We start from the raw sequence: 26,638 nt of genomic DNA on the forward strand, positions 1-26,638 counted from the left end.
CGATTATGAAGTGACTCCCCTGCAGGTGGGGAGCCGGGGGCTCGAACCAGGATCCTTACGCTGGTCCTTGCGCTTTGCACCACCAGTGCTTAACCCGCTGCACTACCGCCTGACTCCCTAACAAGTATTCTAATTTAAGCAAAGAAGAAAGAAGAGGGAAGGGAGGAAGAGGAGGAGAGAGGAAGAATAAAAAAGATCTGTGTCCAGCCTCAGTTCCAATGAGTTCCTAGCCATGACGCAGTTCAGAATGGCTGGTGGAGGGTTGGGGGAGGGGCAAGTAGGGAAGAGCTAGGGACAGAATCTGACATCCTGCCTTCCCAAGGCCCAGCCCTCACTCTGCCAGCTCTCCCAACCTCACTGTCTGCCCAGGCTGCCACACAGTGAGAAGAGGACCCACAGCCTGCCTTGCTCTTAGGGGCCCCCTGGGCAAGGAAAGTTTCCCTAAGCACGTGCTCCTGTGTGGGTGGGGCACAAGCAGGAAATGTGGGAGCCCCCCCCCCCCCACAGACACACATACACACACGTATACACACACCCAAGCCCAGCGCCTGCCAAGCTAGGCCACCACCCATCGCTTCCCTCACCATTGGCTATGCCAGCCCCACCTGCAAGAGGGCGGGGCCACGTGGGGTGGGGGCAGTGGAAGGCGGGAGGGCAGGCTGCTTTTAAGGCAGGCAGGAGGTGTGCAGTGCCTCTCGTGCCTCTCACCAATCTTCACCTGGGCACCCTCACCTGGGCTCTGAGCCGGCCAGTGCCTGAAGCCTGGAACGAATGCAGCAGCTTGTTCCCCGGGACACCAGGTGGGTGCTTCCCCCCACCCCACCCAAAGTGAAGAGAGGGAGCAATCACACCTCCTCTGACCTGAGAAGTGTGGATTGCTTGTTCCTCAGCTCCCTTACTTCTCTAGGAGCTTGCAGGGAAGGTGGAGAACTGGGGGTGGGGGTAGAACATCTCAGCACGACAGCCCCTGGAATGAAATCTGTACCCCAGTGTACAGATAAGAAAGGGGAGCTTGTGTGAGGTCACCGAGAGGTTAAGGGGATGATCACAGAGCACAGGCGCCCTGCCTCCAAGCAATCCAGAGCTTAAAACCTGGCCCAGAGGCTCAGAGGCCCCACCTGGGTCCTTCAGAGGCTGCCAGGAATCCATGGCCTTTGTTGGGCCTGTGCCGCACTGCCTGACACCCCAGGGCCTGCTTCATGGGCTCTTGGGTGAGGGAAGAAAGGAAGGATTACAAGCCAGCCTTCAAAGATGGGCCTGGGGGAGCACTGGGTTTTTAAGGCCAGGTGCTTTGGGAGACACCTGGGCTTTTCCCTCCCTTACCCTCTGCTCTCAGGGGCCTGGGGTTATAGGGAGAGGAGAGCAAGTCAGGATAAGAAGTTGAGGTGAGGAGCTGGTGAGGAAGAAAGAGTTGACCAAGTCTTGAGGACGCCCTGCCTCTGGGAACTGGGGACAAGGAAGGAAACCTTAGCTCAACAGTATGGGGAGCAGTGGGTAGGAGGGACTCATATTAAGGACAGAGCTGGCTAGAGAGCCCTCTCAATCCACAGTACACACCCGATACACACACACACACACACACACACACACACACACACACTCTCCAGAGCCCCAGGAGTCATCCCCTCCCCTTAGATCAAGAAAGAAAGAGCTAGAGAATTTGCAGTGGTGTAGACAGGCTAGAAGGAGGACAGGTGGTGACACTGGGTTCTAGGCAGAGGTAAAAAAGGTCCTACACCTATGGAATAGCAGGTTTATTATTACTGTGGAGCCAAGCCTACCTCAGTTCAAATCCCAGTCCCAATAGGATGTTGTGGGTTGTATGGCCTGGAACAAAACCTTAACCTCCCAGCCTCACAGAACGGTGGGGAGAATGCAGTGAATGTGCACTAAGGGTCTGCTGGCAAGATAAGCCCATTTTATAAATGGGGTAACTCAGGCCCAGAGAGGAAAGGACCTTTGCCCAGGGAGGCACAGAAGCAGCTTCTAAACCAGCGAGCAGGTATCCTTAGCCCTGATCATGCAGGGAGACCCAGGGCCCCCTATGTCATCTGCAAGGTCAATAACACCAGCCTTCCCTGCAAGGACCCACCCACAAAAACCCTACAGGGTGTCTCAAGATTCTGCCCCCACACAACCAGGCCCTTGGAGCCTGTGAGGAAAAAGCCACAGCCCTGTCCTCAGCTGCCCCTTGGAAGGAGCTCCAAGTCTCAGTCCCTTCCTCTGCCATTTATAGACACACTTTCCAAGCCCAGGACATGCCGCCCCTCCAAGGCCCTGCCAAGAAGTCTGGCAGTGGGGCCTGCAGTAGCCAAGGAGCAGAAAGGGGCTGGGCTCTTATGCTTGGCTCACCTCATGACCTCAAACCACAGCCTCTCTCTCTGGACCCCAAGTGCCCCCTGTATTTGAACTATGTAGTGTAAGAGATTACGAGTCCCTTGAGGCCAGGCGGTGGTGCACCCAGTTGAGAGCATATGCTACCGTGAGTGAAGACCCACCTTAGAGCCAACCACTCTCCACCTGCAAGAGAGAAGCTTTACAAGTGGGAAGCAGGGCTGCAAGTGTTTCTCTCCCTCTCTCTCTCTTTCTCTCTCTCTCTCTCCCCCTATCTTCCCCTCCCCTCTCAATTTCTCTCTCTTTCCTAATAAAAAGAAAGAAAAGCTTACCTTTCAGAGCACTAGATTTTTCGTGTATTCACAGAGCCCCAGCAATAACGTTGCTGGCAAAAATATAAAAAAATACAGAGTCCCATAGCCTGGCCTTGAATCTCCCATCTGCTGACTACCCTGAGCCTCACTATCATTTTATGTAAAGTGGAATGGTGATGGGTGCACAATAATTTTGAAGGTTGTGCAGGAATTCAAAGGATTACCAAGTGCAAAACCTATAGATTGGTGCCTGGCACATAGCAAGTGAGGAATAATTGAAATTTATTGCTATTTTTTTTTGTTTGGATGTGTCCTATTCTACAAGAAGCTCTATTTCTAACATTTGAAACTGTTTAGCTGCTTTCACAAGCAGAGGCCCATTGATTCTGTGTCTGGGAGGATGCAGGAGAGGAATTCTTTGTTGATTATTATTACTATTACTATTATTATTACTACTATTATTACCACCAATCTGGGAAGACAGCATAATAGTTATGCAAACTGACTTTCATGCCTGAGTCTCTGAGCTCCCAGGTTCAATTCTCAGCACTACCATAAGCCAGAGAACTGATTGGTGCTCTGACAAAAAAAAAAAAAAAAAAAAAGGAACAAAGAAAACCATTATTATTATTACCACCAGAGTTATTGCTGGAGCTCGGTGCTGGGACATGAATCCACTATTTCTGGTGGCCATATTTCCTTTTTTTCTTCTTCTCCTTCTTCTTCTCATTCCTTTCTTTTCTTTTTATTTTTCCTTTCTTTTTTTAATTAGGACAAATATAAATTGATACAGGAGGAAGAGATAGAGTGGGAGAGACTAAGAGAGACACTTGCAAATCTGCTTCAACTGCTTGGGAAACATCCCCCCTGCAGGTGGGGAGCAGAGTCTCGAACCCACGTATATCCAAGCAGAGGAAACTGAGGGTGAGAGTAACAACTTAAGGAACTGTTCCTGCTGGGAACTGAATCTAAATTTGCATTTATCTCATCTGCCACAGGTTAATTTCAGTGCTTTTTCCAGCACTGGGGGTCAGACTCCAAATCAGGCAAGGTGGAGGCATCTGGAATAAAAAGAGACAGGGTGCTGAGGGAGTTGGGGAGGGAGAGTGGTGAGTGAGATTCAGGGAAGATAATGGTAGTACAACCAGCCAATACCAGATGCTCCAAGTTTTCTTGGTAGCCTCACTCCTGAACCTCTTACTTCCCACCTAGATCTGTGTATAAGAAACTCATAAGTAGTAGTAAGCTTAAATAGTAGGAAATTTTTCCACTCAGAAAGAAATGAGGGAGTTGGGACACATTTTTCCTGGAGAAGCCCCCTGGAATGAAAACCATCCAATGGGATGATGTCACTCCCTGACTCAAAATCTGTCTTTGGCTCCCCATTACCCCCTCAGGGCTAAGATTCTGCAGGATATTTCCAGGTTGCCTCCCCTCTCCCCCTCCCTCCTCCTACACCCCCAGCCTCCACCACCCCCTACTCATCTGGCCCTCCGTTCATCCTAGCTGTTCTTATCCCCCAGTGACATTTCATGATCTCCCCTGTCCTCCAAGTCTTTTAACTCACCTGCCTCCTCCTACCTACCTGCCTTCCCAGCTAGTTCAGCTTTTCCTTCTTACTTCCCTTTATATCACTCTTCCTCCAGGAAGACCTCCATGATGTCTCTGCCAATGCCTCCTCCCTGTTGACATGGATAATGACCAATCACCTGCTTTCTTTGTTTCATCATCTGGCCTGAATGGAGTGGCTTTACATGCAGGGACCCTGGCATCTGTCAGCCTGGGGTCCAGTCATGCTCTAACACTCGTTGGTGATACAAATTTTGGGCAAGTCACTTTCCCTTTCCAGTCATTTCTCAGATTGTAAGTGAGGTAATAGTACCTACCTCATAGTGTTGTTATGGGAAAGTTTAAGAAGCTTTACATGTAAATATCAGTGCCCTTGTACATAGCAACTAACTCAACAGACATTGGCTTGTATTTATTTAATCAATATGCCTGGGCCATAGCAGATATTCAATAAACTTCTGTTGAAGTGGTTTGCTTTAACTACCACTTACATAATGTTTATTGTGTGTCAGGCACTGTTCTCAGGATGTTACGAATATTAACTCATTTTATAGATAAGGGCAGCTGAGGCACAGAGAAGTTAATTAACTTACCCAACATTAAACAGTTGGTAAGTGGTGGAGCCAGAGAGTAAACTCAGGCAGTCTGGCTCGTATCCATGCTTTCAAGTGAAGAATAATTATGCCATTGTTGAGCAAGGCAGAGAAGGAGTCAGAGGCTCCATCTACAAAAGATGTGACCTGGGAGGTGGTACAGTGGACAAAGTGTTGATGTTCAAGCATGACATCCTGAGTTTGCTGTTCGTTCTCTCTCTCTCTCTCTCTCTCTCTCTCTCTCTCCCTCCCTCCCTCCCCCTCCCATCTTCCCTCCCTCCCTCTCTTCCTCCCTCCCTCTCACCCTCCCTCTCTCAAAAGTTACTCAGTTTTCATTCCCTATCTTTTTCAGTTCCTGGGAGCTACTGGCTGATAAGTGACATCCCTGGGATGTAAGTGCGGCTGATTGAAAGTCAGAGGTAAACAGCCAGGTCTCTGTCCCTGCCATGTCACAGGTGATGTCCAGTCCGCTCCTGGCAAGAGGTCACACAGTTGGCTTAACTCCCTGTGAGGAGCCCAGGAGGGTCCTGCACCCAGCACCCAGCCCCAGCCTGCCACCTCAGTGTCCTTACTACACCACAGAAGGCTGGGGAGCCCAGACCCTGATGGCCCCTGTGTCCTACAAAGGGCCTCCCAGCAGGCTCCAACAGGCCTCCCAGGCTGACCTGCCATCTCCTAGTGAGCAGACTTCAGGGGCCCTTGCGGACCTGGATTCCTACATTGACTTCTCCCTGGAGAGCCTCAATCAAATGATTCTAGAACTGGACCCTACCTTCCAGCTGCTTCCCACAGGGACTGGTAGTCCTCGGGCTCAGTCCCCCCACAGCACTACCTCCTGGACCAAGAAGGAAGAGCCTGAAGCTTTGGGTAAGGACCTGTGTCACAGTACTAGGAAAAGAGGAGAGGGGGTGGAGGATGGTACCAGAACTCATGAGAAACCAGGATTTTTCTGTCAAATCAGAGGAGCAGGGAAAAATACCCTGCTGAGAGGTACTGTTCAAGTAACTAAGTGACTTAACCTCTGAGTTTCTCTGACTATATATATACTAGTCATTATCTAGGCATATAATTAATCATATATATGTGTATGATTGATTTCTCACTATCAAAATCTGTTTAGTTTAGAAAGTTATGGCCCTGGTTAAGTGCACACATTACTATGCACAAGTACCCAGCTTCAAGCCCCAACTCCCCACCTGCAGGAAGGATGCTTCTCAAGTAATGAAACAGTGCTGCAGGTCTCTCTCTCTCTCTCTCTCTCTCTCTCTCCATCTATCTCCCCCTCCCTTTTCAACTTCTTTCTGTCCCATCAAAGAAAAAGGGAAAAAAATGGCTGCCAGGAGTAGTGAACTTGTGATGAAGGCACCAAGCCCCAGCAATAACCCTGGTGACAAAAAGAAAGAAAGAAAGAAAGAAAGAAAGAAAGAAAGAAAGAAAGAAAGAAAGAAAAAGAAGGAGAGAAAGAAAGTGATGGGTACCTGTTTAATGTGGTTTTTAAAAGAATTTCAATAAGGTCATTTGCATAATATATGAATTTTTATAATGCCATGCATATAAATAAGAACTTAATAAGTGTGGGGTCCATAGTGTCTGTCTGTCCTTTGGTCTTACCCTGAGTCCCTTGAAATTTTTGCAGTTTTGCTTTCTGGGCCCATGCCTCTATTGGGGGGACTACCTCTCTGGGGAGGTCCACAATGGAATCAGTAGGCTTGAAGAGACAACTGTGCCTGTTTAAGGTGGGAACCCTGTTGTGATCTGCAGTTACATGCTGCTGAGTGGTGAAGCATTGGCTCCTTGATGGGATGGGAGACAGCCTGAATTTGTAGTGTCTGCTAACTTTCATAGTGTAAATTCTCTCACCACAGCCAGTTTCAGTCTAGCAACATAAGTAACTGGGTGTGATGTTGAAAAGAGACAGAGAGTAGCGGACCCTTTCATAGTATTTTTACCTTGCCAATATTATACATATAAATTCCCTGAAGGGTACAGGAAATAGTAAAATAATGTAGTGTGATAAATGTTTGAATATCTTTGTTGTAAATACAGTATTTCATTATGTTTATAGCGTTTGACTTTTTTTAAGATTGATTTGTTCATTTATGAGTGAGAGCCCAGTGCTCTGCAGCTGCTCATGTGGTGCTGGGGGGGCTCACACGTGCAAGTCCTGTGCCCTGTCTGCTAAGCCACCTCCCCAACTGTGTCATGGAATTTAATTTTTTTATTTTGTTTATTTATTTATTTGATAGACAGAGAGAACTTGAGAAGGGAAGAAGGAGATAGAAAGGGAGGAAGGAGGGGAGCGGGTGCTAGCACAGCGGGTTAAGCACGCATGGCGCAAAGCGCAAGGAATGGCATAAAGACCCTGGTTCCAGCCCCCAGTTCCCCACCTGCAGGGCTGGAGGGTTGCTTCACAAGCAGTGAAGCAGGTCTACAGGTATCTATCCTTCTCTCCCCCTCTGTCTTCCAGTCCTCTCTCATTTTCTCTCTGTCCTATCCAACAACAATGACAGCAATAAGAACAACAATAACAACAATGATAAAACAAGGGCAAACAAACGGAAAAAATAGCCTCCAAGAGCAGTGGATTCCGTAGTGCAGGCACCAAGCCCCAGCAATAACCCTTGAGGCAAAAAAAAAAGAAAGAAAGAAAGAAAGAAAGAAAGAAAGAAAGAAAGGGAGGAAGGGAGGGGATGGCAATAGTGCACCAGATTAAGCAAACATAGTATGAAGCACAAGGACCCTCAAAAGGATCTCAGTTCAAGCCCCTAGCTCCTCACCTGCAGGGGGTGGCTACACAAGTAGTGAAGTGGGACTGCAGGTGTCTATCTTTCTCTTCCCATCTCTATCTACCCCTCCTCTCTCAATTTCTCTCTGTCCTGCCCTATAAAATGGGGGGAATGGTCTCCAGTAGTGGTGGATTCATAATGCTGGCAGTGAACACCAGTGATAACCCTGAAAGGAAAGAAAGAAAGATAGATAGAATGAAAGAAAGAAAGAAAGGAAGGAAGGAAGGAAGGAAGGAAGGAAGGAAGGAAGGAAGGAAAGAAGAAAGATGCCTGCAGCACTGCTTCACTGTTCATAAAGCTTCCTCCTGCAGGTGGGGATCAGGGGCTTGAACCCTGGTCCTTGCACACTGTAACATGTTGAGTTCAACCAAGTGTGCTACAACCAGGCCCTGTAATTTCATTGTTAATAATGACTGAGTTTAGAAACCAACTGAACCAAGTTCTGAAATTTTAATAATCAGGGCCAAGTATAAGCCAACTCCAGTATATCATGCATCTAAGAGAATTTAGAAATCCTTAAATCTCACCTCAGTTTCTCAAAGAGTTTCAAGTGAACTCTAAGGATGGAGAGCAAGGAGCAGCAGCCTCATAAGACAGACTGGAAGACAGAAGACTCCAAGAACTTAAAGGACTAGGGAGGTAGTATAATGGTGATACAAAAAAACTTTCATGCCTGAGGCACCAAAGGTCCCAGGTTCAATCCCCAGCACCATCATTAACCAGGGTTAAGTAGTGCACTGGTAAAAATAAATAAACAAATCATCAGCATGAGTTAAGGAGTATGATTAGGATTAGCGATAGAACCCATGAGAACTTCTACTTATTAAAAATATGCCAGACAGGCTGTGTGATGGCGCACCTGGTTGAGTGCATGTTACAATGTGCAAGGACCCAGGTTCAAGCCCCAAGTCCCCACCTGCAGGGGGAAAGCTTTGAAAGTGGTGAAGCAGGGCTGCAGGTGTCTCTCTGTCTTTCTCTCTCTGTTCTATCTCCTCCTTCCCTCCCAATTTCTGGCTGTCTCTATCCAATAAATAAATATAATTATAAAGAATTTTTTTAATGCCAAAGACTGGGGAGCTGGCATAGTAGTTATGTAGAAAGACCTTCATGCCTAAGGCACCAAAAGTTCCCACTTCAAACCCCAGTACCACCCAAGCCAGAGTTTAAAAGTGCTCTGAAAATAAATAATAAATAAATAAGCCAGGCATTGTGCTATAACTTAATCCTCCCAATCTGCCCCGTAAGGTGAGTAGTGTATCCCCATTTTACAGGTGAAAAAAGGGAGGTCAATGGAGTAGAGTAAAGGTCCAGTCTAGCCTAATCACTGGAGTCAGGCCAACCTTCCCTTCCTTATATCTCAGATCCCTCATCTGAAAGAGGGATAAGTTCTTGCTGCAGAGTGGGTTGCAGGGATGAAAAACAAACAAACAATTGTTGGGTATTTATCACAAATCCTAACACATTGTAAGTCATTATAAATGGTCTTATTAAACACTGGGATTGCAATTAAGACCAGCCCTAGGGCAGGCTCAGGCTCTGGGGTGGAGGTGAGTCCAGTCTATGGGGCCTCTGGCACCCTTTGGGGTCCTGCTCTCTAACCTGCCTGCTGTTCCTCCCCCAAGCCCCATGTGCCAAGCCCATTAAAAGAGCTGCCTCCAGTCCCTCCAGTCTTCCTGCTTCTTGGGGCCAGTCCCAGGCATGTCTCTGCAGGGACGGTGGCTTGGCCCTAATTACCACTGGCAGGAGCAATTCCAGGGCTTGAATGTTCCTGCCCTGGGGGATGAGGTTCCACACACTCAAGGCCAGCTGGGGCAAGACCAGGTTTGCAGAGTACCCTGCAGGGAGCAGGGAGCTGTTAACCACATGGCCCTTCCTCCAGGACTTGATGGGCAACTTTTTCTCAGATGTCCTGGGCACAACCTGTCATCTTGAAGATGTATCCACCGGCCCCTGGGGAAGCAGGGAGCATCAAAGACACACAGTGGTTAGAGGCTTCTTTTTCTTTCTTTCTTTCTTTCTTTCTTTCTTTCTTTCTTTCTTTCTTTCTTTCTTCTTTCTTTCTTTCTCTCTTTCTTTTTTAATTTGCCACCACCCAGGCCCAGAGGTTTCTGCTGAAGTCCCTAGCTCTGCCCTGGCCTCTTCTCCCACCTCTGCCTGGATCCGCACAATGTTTGGGAGCTCGATGTCTCTTAAACCAGCCAAGTCAGCTCCCTACCAACAAGTTCTCTGTGATCACTCAGAACAGGCAGTTCCGGCTTGTTGCAGTGGGGGGTGGGGGGCTGTGCCTATCTCCCATGTCCCTGGCTCCCCAGGCCCTCCCCTCAGTGGTCTGCTACCTGTCACAAAGGTCCTGTGGCAACCTACATCAGGGTGGACACTGTGGTGAGTGGCCATCTGGTCAAACACACCCCATGGGGAAGGCCCCCACTCTCAGCAGTTCCTTTGAGGTTTGACAGAAACATGTTCTACAGCCAGCAGGTGTTTCTTGGTGCTCTGAGCAAAACCAAACACTAGCCATACTGCATGGACTCCTCCCCAGGATATAAAAGGGTAGATTTTACTGACAGGTAATCCCAGTATCAACACTGTGAAGGAAGCCCTGGCAACCCTGCCTTCCCAGTAAGGGAACCAGGCCCCAGGGATAGCTGGTATGTAGTAGGTCGGGACTCAGCTTGGCGCTTCTGGTCCCCACAGTCCTGAGCTAGCTTCCCATTCACCTGGGGCTTCACAGAATCTATCTTAGAGGCAGCCTTTAGGCTTCACTTATGAGGTGCCATTTCCTGGCACTCATAAACCTCCCCCTGGGTTTCTTCCCCCCACCCCCACCCCACACCACCACCATTTTCTTACCTCTCTGCCGACGTACTCTGGGGCACCCCCCCCCCCAGAGGAAACATGGCTTCTAGAAGCAGACACCATAACCCTTTATCCACTCCACCACCCCACTCCCATCTTTGGAACAGGACCTCATGTTGCATTTTCCACTAGTCTCTGCCAGGCTAAGCTGTTTGCCAACCCCAAGGTAAATGTGTTTAATAACTACCTCTCTGCCTCAGACCTATGTCCCCACCCCCAACCTCCACCACCCCAGCCCAGTGTTGGCGCCTGCAAACACCCGGCACTGCTCAGACTTGCCCCTTGGGCCTGTAAACAGCGGCTGCACCCCAGTGATGGGTGGGAACCCCCCAACCCCAACCGTATTCAGGACAACAGAAATGACTCACACTCCTCCCTCCCTTTCCCCCTTGAGTTCCAAGCACCCATGGCCTCTGTGGGTATTTGGACCCAGTGAGTAGGAGGCCCAAAGTAAGGTCCAGATCCTCCCCAGAGTAGCCAAGCACCTTCTCACAGAGCAAGGTCTTGAGAAAAGGTACCAAGAAGCCTCTTCCCCTGGAAGAGTTGCCCACCACCACTACCACCACCCCCCCAAAAAAAAGACAAAGCACAGGAACAGGAGTCAGATTCCTCCACTCCCTGGCTGTGTGGAATTGGATAACTCACTCAGCCTTTCTGAGCCTTGATTGCGCATCTGTTCTATGGGATTAATATCACTCCCTTTTCCATAGAGTTGAGAGCTAAGTGAGTTAAGGGGGGTAACATGTCTGCAGCAGTTCTGGCACACAGCATTCAATAAATACCAACCTTTATTAAAAAGTATGCAATAAATGCTCATTCCACTCCCATATTTCTATGAGCCTCAGTTTCCTCTCAGTAAAAGCAGGGCCTGCTAGCACTTGGCTGAAAGGTTGTTGTGAGCCTTGAGGGGACTATGGGTATGAATTCTAGAAAGCCCTATAAAAATAGGAGTTGTGCTTGCCAGCCTTCCAAAAGAACCCACCCCATTCCAAGACCTCTTTCGGAGCCCATAGCACATTATGCCAAATGCTCCTTTCTTTTCTTTCTTCAACTGTGGGATACCCCACTTTGTCCAAAAAGTATTAGCCATCTGGCTAGTACTAACCCCAAAAAGCCTTCAGGTAGGAACTGGGGCCAGGCTTCAGGTGTGTCATCCTCAACACAACCTCAGGAAGGGGCCTTTACATCCCTCCTTTGCAGAGAAGGAAACTGAGGCTCCAAGCAGTAGGAAAGATACCCGGTACCTCTTGGCGGGAAAATAGCACTGCAGAACTCACATCTAGGTTTGATGACAAACCCAGGCCTGCTCCTCAGCCTGCCAGCCCCCTCATCTGAGGCAATCCTCCACCCCCAGCCCAACCCAGCAGGCTTGAAGAGAGGCAGCAACCGTGAGCAGGGCCAGAAAGCCCTACCCAGTAGCGGGCCAGGGCAGGCAGGGACTCCACAGTCACAGGTGGGCACAGGGCGGTATGTGTGTCAGAGCCCAAGGGGTGAGATGCCAGCACAGGCACACAGGACCTGAAGGTGCAGTTCCTGCTGGCACCACCCAGGTGCCCATCCCAGGAAACCAGAGGCAGGATGCCCAGTCCTCCAGAAGGAGACAGGACCGCTGCCCTCCATCAGGCCCCCAGGAAGGGTGCCCATCTTCATCCCAGAAAGAACAATAACACACCCATTCTGAAGTTCTATATGCCTCACTAGGTCACTGGAGAGAGCATCAGAGTGAGTCAGGAGCTGAAGGCATATCTGATAAGCGGTCACAGCCCCATAAATCAGCAAGCCGTGCCCTCTAGGGGCACCCAGTCTACAGCAGAGTTCTCAAACTCTCAAGTGCACCCAGATTCCAGTGTCTCACTAAAATGTACATTCTGAGTCAGCAGACCCAGGTGGAGCCTGAGACTCTGCATCCCAGGTTGATAATGCAGCCTGATGCATGCTAGAATCACCTGGGGTGTGGGGTGGGTAACCAAACTCTGGGACCCAGGCTCACCCCAGAGATTTCCTCTCAAGGTAGAGCCTGGCATCAGGGATTTCCCCTGATCCACAGTGGAGCAGCCCTGCCTTCACCATAGGCACAGACCGGCAAACAGCTATCAACCACCCTGAGCAGCGGAGGCATCAAAGGTACTGGCACACACCTTGTCATTTCAGCCTGCCCAGTGAGGCCATCATGAGGGAAGAGGGCTCCCAGTATTTTTTTTTCTTTTGCCTCCAAGGTTATCACTGGGGCTCTGTGCCTGCACTACGAATCCACTATTCCTGGAGGCGATTTTTTCCCATTTTGTTGTTGTTATTGTATTATTGTTGTTGTTGTTATTGCTATTGTTATTAGATAGGACAGACAGAAATCAAGAGAGAAGGGGAAGACAGAGAGGGGGAGAGAAAGATAGACACCTGTAGAGCTGCTTCACCACCTGTAAAGTGACCCCCCTGCAGGTGGGGAGCCGGGGGCTCAAACTGGGATCCTTACACCTGTCCTTGCGCTTAGCGTGATGTGCACTTTACCTGGTGCACTACTGCCCAGCCCTTTTTGATTTCTATTGTTTGTTTTTTGTTTAGTTTCATTTTAATTTGTTTTTCTCCAGAGCACTGCTCAGCTCTGACTTATGGTGGTGCTAGAGATTGAACCTGGGGCCTCAGAGCCTCAGACATAAAAGCTGTTTGTGGGGCCAGGTGGTGGCGCACCTGGTTGAGCACACATGCTACAGGGCAAAAGGACCCGGGTTCGAGCCCCCTGTCCCCACCTGCAGGGGGAAAGCTTTGTGAGTGGTGAATCAGGTCTGCAGATGTCTCTGTCTCTCTCCCTCTCTAGCTTCCTTCCTCCTCTCAATTTCTGGCTGTCTCTTTCCAATAAATAAATAAAGATAATAATAAAAACTTAATAATTAAAAAAAGCTGTTTGCTTAGCAACTAGGCTATCTCCTCAAGGGCTCCCAGTTTGTGTGTGTGTGTATGTGTGTGTGTGTGTGTGTGTGTGTGTGTGTGTGTGTGTGTGTGTGTATGTGAGAGAGAGAGAGAGAGAGAGAGAGAGAGAAAGATCATGCCTCTAGGGTTATCGCTGGGGTTCAGTGCCTACACTATGAATCCACTGCTCCTAGAGGCCATTTTTCCCATTTTGTAGCCCTTGTTGTTATTATTATTATTATTGGATAGGACAGAGAGAAACCAAGAGAGGAGGGGAAGACAGAGAGGAGGAAAGATAGACACCTGCAGACCTGCTTCACCACTTGTGAAGCAATCCCCCTGCAGGTAGGAAGTTGGGGGCTCGAACCAGGATCCTTGCACTAGTCCTTGTGCTTTGCGCCATGTGCGCTTAACCCACTACACTACCACCCAGCCCTGGGCTCCAAGTTTTAAAGAGCTGGCTATGTGCCAGGCACAGGGCTGAACTGCCTACAAATATCTCGTTTCATCCTACTTTAACACAAAGGGTCTAAGTATAGACACCCTGTTTGCAGATGTGGAAACTGAGGCTCCAGATGGGGACTTTATTTTACCAATGTCTCAAAGAGTAAGTGACAGAGTTCAATCTGAGAACTAGGGCTGTCTGACTCCAATGACTGAGTTCCTTTCACTGCATCCCTCACCCAAGGGAAGATGCCACAAAGAGAGTGGCTGGGTCTGGGCCCGAAAGTGGCACTGGATATTGAGCCTGATTCTAACTCTACACCTGAGTTTACTAATCTGTATGAAAGATGGTCCAAGGACCCTTCCAGACTTAGAGTTTTGTGAGTTCAGATCCCCAGGTTTCACTGATGCCCTGCTTCTTTACCCAAAGATATAAAGTACATCGAGGTGACCTCCACCAGGTCAAAGGGCCGTGATGCTCCTCAGCGCAGCTCCAGCCCATCCGTCACACCACCCTCTGGCTCCCCACGCAGTGTTGGGTTCCTGCTTTCCAGAGACATTCCCAGAGAGACTCGGAGCAGCAACGAAAGCCTCATCTTCTCCGGGAACCAAGGCACGGGGCACCAACGCCTTCATCCTGGGACTCCTTCCTATCCTCCCCCATCCTCTCCCAGCATCGCCATTCCTTGTATGGGAAGCAAAACGTTGGGTCCCAATGTCTTGGGCTCCCCAAGAGTAGCTTCTCTAGGCTTGGAGAAGGGACTGGGAGTTCTGGCCCCCCAGAGGGGCAGTAGGATCTCTGTGCTGTCAGCCAGCCCAGCATCTGACATCAGCTACACATTTGGAAGGTAAGTCACTCCCACTATGGCTTCTGATGTTACCTCCACAACACTCTCTCTCTCAATCTCTCTCTCTCTGGCTCTCTCTCTCTTACACACACACACACACACACACACACATACACAGCTCATGGAGGTAGGGGGGCACTCTGCTGTGTCTGAGCAAAACCTGGGCTCCTCTGTATCTTGACCTTCCTCAAGCATTTAAATTATTATTCAATACAGTCAAATCTTGACTTTGACTTACCTCTTAGGGAAAGAACCATAATATTAATGAGACTCTCCTGTGTTCTTTCCAGCTGTCACACAGCTCATCACTGGGAAGGCTTTTCTTAAACCCTTGAAACACAGGAAGGTACATAGAGTTTGGGGAGCTGGGACTAACCATTTAGGAAAGAAAATCCTCCTTCCTTTTGGCTATTGGCAAGACCTTGCAGGGGGTGAGGGGAAAGCTGCCTGGGTATTATTCACAGTTGTCCCAGCCTGGTTCTCAGCAGACCTGGCAATAGAGTGGCCATGCACATATCTTACCCAGCAAGACCAAGCTGCGGGGACCCCTGTCCCCACATCAAGTCCAAGGCCACTGTGCCAAGGCCACTGCTGATAAAGAGACTGGGATTCATAGCCATGCCCATTAGCATGGGCCTCTGAGCTCAGGGAGCAGACGGGCCTTCCCTTTTTTCCTCTTCTAGTTAGCATTCTCCCTCTGTATCTGCTGTGGACATGGTCCAGCCTGCATGCAGGTCTTGGGAGAGTAAGGGGGTGGGGTGACAACTCAGTCATACCTACCTGGGTGAAAACTGGCCCAGCCCAAGCCCACATAACATGCAGAAGTTAGTCCATTAACTTCCTTAAGTGGTCAAAGGCTCTACAAGGCAGGGACATTTCTGTCTCTTTCAGCTTCCCTTAGGGATCAAGTAGCATGCCCTCTGCTCCGGGCTATGAGGGGGGCAGGGGTGCAGTACTGTCTTTGACCAAACCATGGGCACCCAGCCTACAAAACTTCAGAACCTGACTCTGGCCCCTGAATGTCCCCTCAATACTGCCCTTCTTGTATCCTCTCTCCCAGCAGCAGCCAGTCTCTCCTCTACTCCAGCACCTCTAGCCATCAGTCATCTCCTAGATCCTTGGAAAGCCCAGCCAGCTCTTTCTCCAGCCTCCACAGCCTTGGCCCAGTGTCCCTGTGCACGAAAGCCAGTGACCTCCAGGCCCCTGGCAACTCCAGCCTAAGTACAGTCCAAGCCAAAGCAACCCACTCCCCACCACTGGCCAAGGAGCATGCCAGCAGCTGCCCCCCATCCATCACCAACTCCATGGTGGACATACCCATTGTGCTGATCAATGGCTGCCCAGAACCAGGATCTTCCCCACCCCAGTGGGCCCCAGGACACCAGGACTTTGTCCAACCCAGGGCTGCTACTTCCAGCAACTCTGGTCCAGCAACCAGGAGTCACAGCCAGACCCTGCCAGATGCCTCTCTCACCACATCCCCAGAAGGTATGTTGTGCCCAAAACCATAAACATACTGTGGAAAACCAATAGGTTTCTGAAACGGACAGTTCACACACTGAGTAACCACTGTGTGTCCACCACTATTCCAGGTATGGAGGACACAGGGATGGGCACAAGTTAGAATGAGAGACAGTCAGGGAGTCGGGTGGTGGCGCAGTGGGGTAAGCGCAGGTGGTGCAAGGCACAAGGACCGGCGTAAGGATCCCGGTTCGATTCCCCGGCTCCCCACCTGCAGGGGAGTCACTTCATAGGCGGTGAAGCAGGTCTGTGGGTGTCTATCTTTCCCTCTCCCTCTCTGTCTTCCCCTCCTCTCTCCATTTCTCTCTGTCCTATCCAACAACAATGACATTAATAACAATAATAATAACTACAACAATAGAAAGAAAAGGTCAACAAAAGGGAAAAAAAAAAAAAAGAGAAACAACCAAGGATCTCTATAGAGTAAGGGAAACATAGAGGCAAAAACACATTCTAGGGGCCAGGCAGTAACACACCCAATTGAGATTGAGTATACAGGTTACCAAGTGCAAGAAATCAGGTTTGAACCCCTCAACCCCCACCTACAGGAGGAACAATCCAGGAGTGGTGAAACAGGTCTGCAGGTGTGTCTCTTTCTCTCTCCATTGTTAGGTTTAACTTTTTTTTTTTTATCACAGCACTGTTCAGCTCTGGCTTATGATGGTGCAGGGGGTTGAACCTGAGACTTTGGAACCTGAGGCAAGAGAGTCTCTTTGTATAACCATTATGCTATCTACCCCTGCCCCCTCTATCTCTATCTCTCTATCTATCTCCCTCTCCCCTCTCAACTTCTCTCTGTCCTATCAAAATAAAAGAATGAATTTAATAATAAAAAAGTAAAACTTAAAAAAAAAAGGCATTGAACCACAGAGAAGAAAGTAATTCTTGCAGTCTGGAGAACTATAAGGTTCCTTGGAAAAAGTGACATCTGAGCTGGATCTGGAGAGTGGAGCAAGAAGTCATGAGCAGTGCAGGACAGGAAGAGCATTCCCAATATACCATCATGAAGGTGTGGGAGCACGGGCTCCAGAGAGGCAACGTCTGGGATACTGGCTGCTGAGTGAATTTATTGAGAGTAATGGGAGGAGGGGGTGGAGGACAGCAGAATGGTTACACAAAAGATTTCTATGCCTAAGGTTCTCAGGGGGCAGGTTCAATCCCCAGTACTACCATTAGCCAGAGCTGAGCAATGCTCTGGGGAAAAAGAAAAGAAAAAAAAAGTAATTTGGGGCCAGTTAGTGGAAGATTTTGAACACCAAGCTCCAAGAGGGGGTTTTACCATGTAGATTATAAGGATCATCAGAGTCTCATCAGGAGAATCATGGGACTGGGGTGTGTGCTCAGTCTATTCTCAGGCAGTCATAGGGCCTGGTTTTTTGTGGTTTTTTTTTTTTTTTTTTTTTGCGGGGGGCAGTTTTTATCTGGCTCTGTTTGAGTTTTCATGATGAAGTGATTCAGACAAGTTGTCAAGTGGACCTGAACCTGGACAGGACAGGAAGTGGGGTGGAGGAGAGAAAGCAGAGCCAGGAGACCCTCAGGACATAGATGTGGTGGGCTCGATGACTAAGCCCAGTGACATACTGACTTGCGTGGATGATGAGCACACAGGCGGGTGGAGGTCGGATACCAGAGACAATGCATTCCAACTCAGACAGCGGAAAACCACAAAACAGCAAACACCCTCCTTCCCGGAGTCTGTGACTGCAGGCGGCCAGAGAGAACAAAGCCTGCCAGAACACACAGCAGGAAAACCAGGCAAACCTTAGCACCCAACCATGAAAAAAAAGTCCCTCCCCACCCCTGCCATCATCCCTGTTCCCCCTTCATTCAGCCATTCCTCTTTCTTTGAGAACAGAGATCAAAGTAAACACTGAGGGCACCCACAGCTCACTTCCACTCGGGAAACAATGTCAATGTAACAAGAGAAAATGATGTGACAGTGATGCCTTTGATTCTGTGGGGTTCTTCGTTAAAGATGTATTGAGTATGCTATTAGAGAGAACAAGAACCAGAGTGCCACTCTGGTGTACTGCTGTGAGGGGGACCCAACCCATGACTTCATGCATGCTAGTCCTGTGCTCTATCACTAGGCCACCTACTCAACTAGACCTTAGAATCTGCTCTGTCTTTCAAGGACAAACCATTCAGGATTTCTGTACATTTTCCATAATGAGTTAGTTATTCTTGTCTGACCACAACACACTTTTCAAGATGTTGAAGCTGGTGATCATAGCTTTCCATCTTAGAAACTAGGGAAAGGGGGTAGTTGGAGGGGTCAGGCAGTGGCACATCCAGTTAAGTGTACATAGTACTAAGCACAAGAACCCAGGTTGAAGCCCATGGTCCCCACCTGCAGGAGGATACTTCACAAGTGGTAAAGCAGATCTGCAGGTGTCTATCTTTCTCTCTCCCTTTATCTTCCCATCCTTTCTCAATTTCTCTCTGTCCTAATAATAATAATAATAATAATAAAGTGACTGGGAGCAGTGGACTTGTGCTGGCACCAAGCCCCAACAATAACCCTGAAGGCAAAGAAAGAGAGAAGATAGATAGATGATTGATAGATAGATAGATAGGAAGGAAGGAAGGGAGGGAGGGTGGGAGGCAGGGAAAAGGGCAGTTAGGCATCTCAGAAAGCATGCTTCCCTGGCCTGGGGGTGTTCTCATTCTGGTTGGGTAAAGCTCAGGATAGAGCTAGTTATATGTTATATCCTGGGATCCTATAAAACTCTATGAAACAAATGTCACTTTAAGTCCCTGTACTATTGGAGAGTGAAAGATCACCCTAGAGGGGCTCAGGAAATAGTTCAGCAGTGGTGCACAAAACTTGCAGGGTCAAAGCCCATGTTCATTTCCTGGAACCTCATATGCCAGAGCCAATCCATGCCCTGATCTCTTTCATTCTATCCCTCTCACAAAAAATAATAAATAAACTTCCAAAAATAAATAAATAAAGATCCTCGGTGGGTTCTCAGTCCCCTTAGTCCCCTGGGCTCCAGGAGCAAAACAGTTGTCCCAAATCAGAGTCAAAAATCTCTTCTCAGGGGGTCAGGTAATAGAGATGGGACTGGGGGATTTAACCTGGGATTTTGGAGCCTCAGGCAAGCGAGTCCGTTTGTATAACAAGTATGCTGTCTACCCCTGCCCTTTCATTTCCTTTTCCAAAATGGAGAAGGGATTCATAGGATGACTAAGAGAGAAGACAGTGAAACCTAACAAAAATACATCTCACAATCCCTTATTTATCCCTTGTGTCAGCCCCCACCAAGCAACACAAGATTGGAGGAACTGTTTCTCATTAAACTAAGATTAATCTATTTGTTTGTGATCTGTTACTAAGGATATGAGGGGAGTCTCCTAAATGCTAGATATGCCATGGCATTCTGGATGTTTGGATTTTGCCTCCTAGCAAGTTAGAGATTCAGTGGGGTCTAGGAGGGTTGGGAGGTTGAATGGCCCGACTGGGAAGAAGAGAAGAGTAGCATCTCTCAGCTCCCCTCTGTCCAGGCTATAGGTTCTCCCTATTCTGTCTCCAGGTCCCACCAGGGACATGCAGCCCACCATGAGGTTTGTGATGGACACATCTAAATACTGGTTTAAGCCAAGCATCACTCGAGACCAAGGTAAGAGGAAGAAGCACTGTTTCACAGTGACCCAGCTCTGGGTCCTAGACCCCATATCAGACAGATCCTGAGTCAAGGCAGAGGAGGGGAAGGCAAATGGCAGGTCCTGGGAAGGGGAGTGTCCTGCTTCCCTCATGACCTGAGAAAACAGAGACAGGAATGAAAACTAGACTCTGGAAAGGACTTCCTGAAACAAATGGTGATGGAGTAGTGTCTGCTCTTATGAGGACCCTCTGGGGCTGGGCAGATGAAGGTATGCAGGTGGGTCTTTAGTCACTCTCTAACCTAAGAATTATTTCAGCAATCGAGCTGCTAAAGAAGGAGGAGCCGGGGGCTTTTGTCGTGAGAGATAGTTCTTCATACCGAGGCTCCTTTGGCCTGGCCTTGAAGGTACAAGAGGCCCCAGCACCTGCCCACAACAGACCAGGTATGCTCCACCTCGGGCCTCACTCGAGGCCTCTTGGAAGCCATTGGGGTGTGGTGGATTCTAATCCTACCTCTGCCACCACTTTGCAGGGTGTCTTCAGGCCAGTCTCAGGAGGAAGGTCCACATCAATTCTCTCCCCGCTGGCTGCCTTCCAGCGCAGGGGTTCTATAAACTGCTCCTTTCATTGCCAACCTGCATTGCCTCTGCCTTCCCCACTTCCCGGAGGCCCGCTCAGCTCTGCTGTGGCGGAAAGAGCAAGAAGGAGGTCCCAGGCCCTCTCCAGTTGTTGTAAAAGGAACCCAGTGTAGTAATAACATGTGTGTGGGCTTCTCGCGTGTTACTAGGCGGCCCCAGGAACAATGGCTTATCATGTGTATGCCAGTTTATGCCAGGGGTGTAAGCTAACTCATCACATGAATACTGACTTATCATATGTGATAGCTTACCGGATATGGCAACCTTTTCCACATGCATGATAGCATAGCCAGCCCATAGTTTCCATAGCCATACACATACCCACCCTACTCCAGGCACTGTGTAAACGCCAGAGATAGCTCATTGGGACAGAGAGAGAATCAGGACATTACAGCACAAGGTACCAGGGAATAGCCCTTCACTAAGCCCCTGGCTAGTAGAACAAACAGATGAAAGGATGAACCTCTGAGTTAGTGACCTTCAGCCCCTGGAGCAAGTAGGTGAAAACTTAGCCTTAGTTCTCAACTCCACATGTCTAGATCAGAACATGAGCTTTTGGGAGTGGTGGTCATCAAAGAAGTCTTGCCAGAGGCAGCAAGACCTAAGAGAAAAAGAGAGGCAGAGGGGCACTGTCCACCCTCCTGGTGCCACCAAGCTCCAGCAAAGTCCTACTACTGAGGAACCTGTAGCAACTGGGATGGGGGGGGCAGCAAGCTGATAAATTGAAATTTGATCTAAATAGTTGGGGAGGCGGGGGGGGGGGGAGGACTGGGCAGTGGCACACTTGGTTAAGTTCACACATTACCATATGCAAGGGCTCAGGGTTCCAGCCCCCACTCCCCACCTGCAGAGGGGAAGCTTTGAGAACGATAAAGCAGTCTATCTTTGTCTCTCCCTCCCTCTCTATCTCCCCCCTCCTCTCGATTTTTCTCTGTCCTATCAAATAAAATAGGAAAAAGGAAAAAAGGGAGGGGGAGTAGGGCAATAGTGCAGCGGGTTAAGTACAGGTGGTGCAAAGTGCAAGGACCAGCAAGGAAGGATCCTGGTTTGAGCCCCCAGCTCTCCACCTGCAGGGGAGTCACTTCACAGGCGGTGAAGCAGGTCTGCAGGTGTCTATCTTTCTCTCCTCCTCTCTCTTCCACTCCTTTCTCCATTTTTCTCTGTCCTACCCAACAATGAAGATAACAATAAAACAAGGGCAACAAAAGGGAATAAATAAGTAAATATTTTTTAAAAAAAGGAAAAATAATTTCCAGGAATGGTGGATTCATAGTGCAGGCACTGAGCCCTAGTGATAACCCTACTGACAAGAAAATAAAATTTAAAAACAAAACAAAACAAAACAAAAAGTCATCAGAAACCATTCCTTCTTTTTATTTTTTAATTTAATTTTATTATTAGAGACAGAGAAATCGAGAGGGGAAGGGGAAATAGAGAGGGAGAGAGACAGAGAGAGAGACACCTGCAGCCCTGCTTCATCACTCGTGAAGCTTTCCCCCTGCAGGTGGAGACCAGAGTTCCTTACACACTGTAATGTGTGTGCTTAACCAGGTGCGCCACCACCTGGCCCCAGGAACCATTACTTATAGCTCTTGAGCCCCAAGGGAAGGTCGGGGCAGGGGGAGGGGGGAGACAAAGATGTTGAGATAGGTTTCCTACTTGCAATCCCACTCAGAGGCAGGGGGATGGACAAGTTACCCTCAGGATGGACCCAGAAGAGGTGGGCCAGGCAGTGTACTAGTGTTTGCCTAGCACAAGACTTTGGGCCTCCCATCCACATGCCTGCCTTCTATCTCCTCTGTCCAGGTGAGGACAGCAATGACCTGATCCGCCACTTCCTCATTGAATCTTCTGCTAAAGGGGTGCATCTCAAAGGAGCAGATGAGGAGCCCTACTTTGGTGAGCCCCTCTCCCTGCAGGCCCTTGAGAGAACCCCACCCCTCTGGGCCAGTAGGCAGACTGAGTGAGGCTTTCTTACCCAATCTGCCTGTTTCCTTGCAGGGAGCCTCTCTGCTTTTGTGTGCCAGCATTCCATCATGGCCCTGGCCCTGCCCTGCAAGCTCACCATCCCTCTGAAAGGTGGGTCCGAGCCTCCAAGGGGGCAGCAATACAATCTATTAGTTCTCACTAGAAAGGCTCCTGGTGATTCTTGTAGGATCATAGCCAGAAGAGCTTACCCTAGGGCCCAACCACACTCCTACTTTTTTAGCTATAAGAATTTGAGAACAGTAACCTCTCCAAGTCTCGGTCTCCTTATCTATGAAATGGGCACAGCTGTCACTGTACCTTCTGGTAAAACTGATGTGGGGATTAACAGAGATGGTTCTGGCCAGGCTGCCTGGCACAGAATAATGGTTTAGCATTCCTGTGCTGTGCATTTAGCATTTCTTTGCCAGGCCGTTATTCTTTCATTCATCTCTTTCTATATCCCTGAGCAGATACTTTCTCCTATTTCATAAAGAGAAAGAGCTGGAAAAGCTAAGTAACTGAGGGCAAAAGTCCGCAGAGGTGGACTCAGTCTCAGAGCACAACTCAGAGCACCCCCAAGTGAAGGAGGGTCTCTCTGGGAGCAGAAGTAGAGAGGGATTCCTGGGAGAGGAGTCCAGGAAGGACACAAGCACAGAGGGAGCCTGAGTTAAGTGATGGCGGCTCCAGAAGTAAAGACAGGTCTGTGAGGGGGGAAGGGAAGGAGACAGCAAAAAGCTTGCAAGCTCGGGACTGCGGCACTGCAGGGTCCAAAGTGGCCCCTTTTGCCTAATTACAGTAATCACACCTGGTTGCCTCACGTCCAGAAGTAGGGGCGGAGGTGGGAGCTTTTCAAAGGGATTCTTGGGGTCCCTGGGGAGAGAGGGCTCCTCTCACTCCTCCCGGGCCCCTTCCTTTGCTTTGGCTCAGAACTGGGAGGTGGAGGCGGAGCCTCGGACCCCTCTGCAGACTGCCGGGCGTCCAGCGTGAAGAAATCCGCGGGTGAGTGAGTGGGTTGGCAGGCTCCCGACTCCGCCATGCCCCGCGCCCCACCCCGCCAGGGCACCTCCCACCCGGCGCACCACTCGCACTCTCAGGCTCACACGTGTTTCCCATCACAGCTTCATTTTTAACAAGGTGTCACATTCCTCCCCCCTCCCTGAAACCCAAAGGATGAGAGGCTATGGGCAGTCAGCCCGGGAAAGAGGCGAAGAGAGGAGTGGGGCTGGGATGGTTCCACCCCATCCTGCACCTCTGGACGGGCTGGGGTCTCTCTGGGGCTAAGGAATCTACCATGGAGGTGGTCCCTAGGTCTGGGGGTTTCTTTGGGGCATCAGATTTCTGGAGGGTGGGGGGGCTTTAAGTGAGGAAAGACCCTCTTCCTGTCAGGGGCCAGATCCCACCAGCACTTGTCTGGTGACAGCTCCTGCCCTACCAGGGGCCTCCCAGTTCCTGTCTTTGCTCCCTTCTGTCAACAATGGGCCCCAGCTCACTGGGAAAGCAAGGGAGAGGTGGTACCAGAGAGAAAGTCTATCCAAAAGGAGCAAAGCAAGGGACTACCCCCAAAGTCCTCTGAGGGTTGGGGATGGCCCCCAAAAGCAATTAACCACATGTTGCCTGCAAAGAAGGTGCCTCCCAGAAGATTCCCTAAGACAGAAGCACATCCAGCCTCTGGATGTGGGCAAAGGAAGACCCAGGGCCTAGAAGGTCCCCATCCACACCAAGGATCCTCTGCACCCCACAGGCTGCCATGCACTGTACCTAAGCTCTGTGAGTGTGGAGACCCTGACCGGAGCCCTGGCGGTGAAGAAGGCCATCTCCACCACACTGGAGCAGGACGTCCTCCCCACACCCACTGTGGTCCACTTCAAGGTCACGGAGCAGGGCATCACTCTGACAGATGTCCAGAGGAAGTAAGAGCCTTCCCTTGCCCTAGGGCCATGGGGCTGGGCAGGGTAAGCTGGAGGGAAGGCATGTGGGAAGGAGGTGTGTGTGGGGGGGCTGGTCAGTCATAGGCTGGCCTATGACTATAGGCCTGCAGTGAAGTCAGAATTCAGTGTCCTAGAAGCAACAGCATCAGTGATGGGCACTGAGTGACTCCAGGCAACTGGTCAGCCTTCTGCAGGTCCCACTCCATCTTGACAATGGAGATGGGATTAATCAGGTTTGATCAGGCACTGGTGGCATCTGACTTGATTTGTTGATGCCATATACACAGGCCAGTTGCCAGCTGACCACAGGGACACAGTGAGAAGAGGTCACTCCTTCCTGGACTCAGGGATGCACAGTCTAGCAGGAGCCCGGTGCAGGGTTGGAGAAAGATCACATTTCTCTCCGATGGGTAAACAACAGGGTGGGTGGAGGACTGTGAACGTGAAGGGAGAGAAGTACAAACACAGACCCCAAGCGCAGCAGTGAGCAAGGTCACAGCATACAGGACAACAACACAGGCTCTCTCTCACAAGCTGCCCCTGTCCCCCTCCTTTCAGGGTGTTTTTCCGACGTCACTACCCACTGGGCACCCTGCGTTTCTGTGGCATGGATCCTGAGCAACGGAAGTAAGTTTAAGACTGGGCCAAACTAAGAAGGCTCTCCAGGGCCTAGCTGCCCACCAAGATTCTCTGCTGACTCTGGAGCTGCAGTCACAGGATCTGGGCACAGAATGAGGGGGAAGTGGGGCATAGTAGGTGTGGGGACGCAGCTGGCCTTCTGCCCACTGCTCAGCCAGAGGCGGGTGGAATGGAGCAAAGCCTTGGCATTCATTACTGTCTGCCTTCCTCTCCCACAGGTGGCAAAAGTACTGCAAGCCCTCCTGGTAAGGCCTCCCTGTCCACTTGGTCACCATAACAGATCTCCCTGGGGCAGAGGCTCAGCCCAACATGGAGGGACTCAGGGAAAGAGGGAGGTCCTATACTGATTTGCAGAGCCTCTAGTCTCATCCAGGGGGGAAGGGGTGCTGATCTGCAGAAGTCAGACAGTTAAGACATATCCTTGGGAGCCAGACAAAGCATAAGGACTGGCATAAGGATCCCGGTTCAAGCCCCCAACTCCCCTCCTTCAGGGGAGTCGCTTCACAAGCAGTGAAGGAGGTGCAGGTGTCTATCTTTCTCTCCCCCTCTCTGTCTTCCCCTCCTCTCTCTATTTCTCTCTGTCCTATCCAACAATGATTACAACAATAAAACAACAAGGGCAACAAAAGGGAATGAATGAATAAATAAATAAATAAATTTTTTTTTAAAAAAAAGGCATATCCTCACCCTTGTGGTACTTCTACTCTGAAGGAGCACCCATGAGCTGTGGAGCCAGATTCAAAATGAGGCAGTCTCAAACTAGAGACCTCCCATTCTGATGGGAGAAGCAGGCTCTACCCTTATGTCACCCCCAAAATGATCCGATGTTGGAGCTTTGAGTCTAGGGAAGGGGAAGAAGAGGATGGGCTAAGTGTATGTCCCCCTCCCCCAGTCCCTCAGTCTCTCACCCCTTACTTAGGCAGCTTTCTTTCTTTTTCCAGGATCTTTGGGTTTGTGGCCAAGAGCCAGACAGAGTCACAGGAGAATGTGTGCCACCTCTTTGCGGAGTACGATGCAGTCCAGCCAGCCTCACAGGTCACCAGCCTGGTGAGCGCACTGCTGCAGGACACAGAGCGGGTATAGGTCCTGTGCACCTGGCCAGACATCCCAGGGGGCTGGATCCCCCTCCACTCCTGGAGCAGGGCCAATTGCCATGCTGATGGACCAACCTGGAATAGAGTCATACCAAGTTGAAACCCTGAAACCTGCTGTCCCCTTCAGAGGTGACCTTTATCCACACCCCTGTCCTGGACCTCAGTTTCCTTGGCCACAAAAAGAGGCCAGTAGGCCGGACTGTTCTTCACAGAACGATGAACTTATTGAACCTCCCTGTGAGTCTGAGGCACACCCACACCTAAGGACCACCCCCACCACCATCACCATGTGAATACAACCTCTGATGCCATCAGATTAGACACTGCAACACGGCACCCTGGCCTAGAGACCCATAACTGTCCAGTGGCAATTAGGGGGTGCTAGAAGAACTGACTTCCTACTTCCTTGGTAGCTCTATGGGCAGCTATTCCCAGGACCAAGGGATACACCTGCTCTCGCTTCTTCAGCCCTGTGTAGCCAGAGGGCAGTTTAACAGGGGGTGGGGGAAGGACACAGCTTCTCACGGTCAGGGACGACCCAGCAGTCTTTAAGTTCTGTCCCTACCATTACAAATGAATATCAGCTTCCTCTTTT

General features: G+C 49.8%; 1 protein-coding gene across 2 annotated transcripts; it reads left to right on the plus strand.

Annotated features, from left to right (window-relative positions):
- The first annotated feature begins 665 nt into the window (after positions 1-665).
- Positions 666-26,638, plus strand: TNS4 (tensin 4). Of its 2 annotated transcripts, none has more exons than XM_060203546.1 (13): positions 666-800; positions 5,163-5,677; positions 14,231-14,648; positions 15,709-16,136; positions 19,706-19,792; positions 20,094-20,219; positions 22,221-22,313; positions 22,416-22,493; positions 23,310-23,381; positions 24,124-24,292; positions 24,869-24,937; positions 25,168-25,194; positions 25,891-26,638. In XM_060203546.1, exons 2-13 carry the CDS (start codon positions 5,257-5,259, stop codon positions 26,030-26,032), a joined length of 2,130 nt encoding a protein of 709 aa, XP_060059529.1. In that variant the 5' UTR covers positions 666-800; positions 5,163-5,256; the 3' UTR covers positions 26,033-26,638. The 2 variants fall into 2 exon arrangements, with proteins under 2 accessions (XP_060059529.1, XP_007531103.1); XM_007531041.2 differs by having other exon boundaries at positions 15,712-16,136.

The sequence above is a fragment of the Erinaceus europaeus genome, chromosome 12 (assembly GCF_950295315.1).
Source record: "Erinaceus europaeus chromosome 12, mEriEur2.1, whole genome shotgun sequence".
Lineage (NCBI taxonomy): Eukaryota > Metazoa > Chordata > Mammalia > Eulipotyphla > Erinaceidae > Erinaceus > Erinaceus europaeus.

Bases quoted from the DNA above. Each gene is read 5' to 3' on its own strand.
- TNS4 (XM_060203546.1), top strand. From the start codon at position 5,257: ATGTCACAGGTGATGTCCAGTCCGCTCCTGGCAAGAGGTCACACAGTT. The intron at 20,220-22,220 runs GTATGCTCCACC...TCCTCTGTCCAG, and splicing joins ACCTGCCCACAACAGACCAG to GTGAGGACAGCAATGACCTG. The intron at 22,314-22,415 runs GTGAGCCCCTCT...GTTTCCTTGCAG, and splicing joins AGATGAGGAGCCCTACTTTG to GGAGCCTCTCTGCTTTTGTG.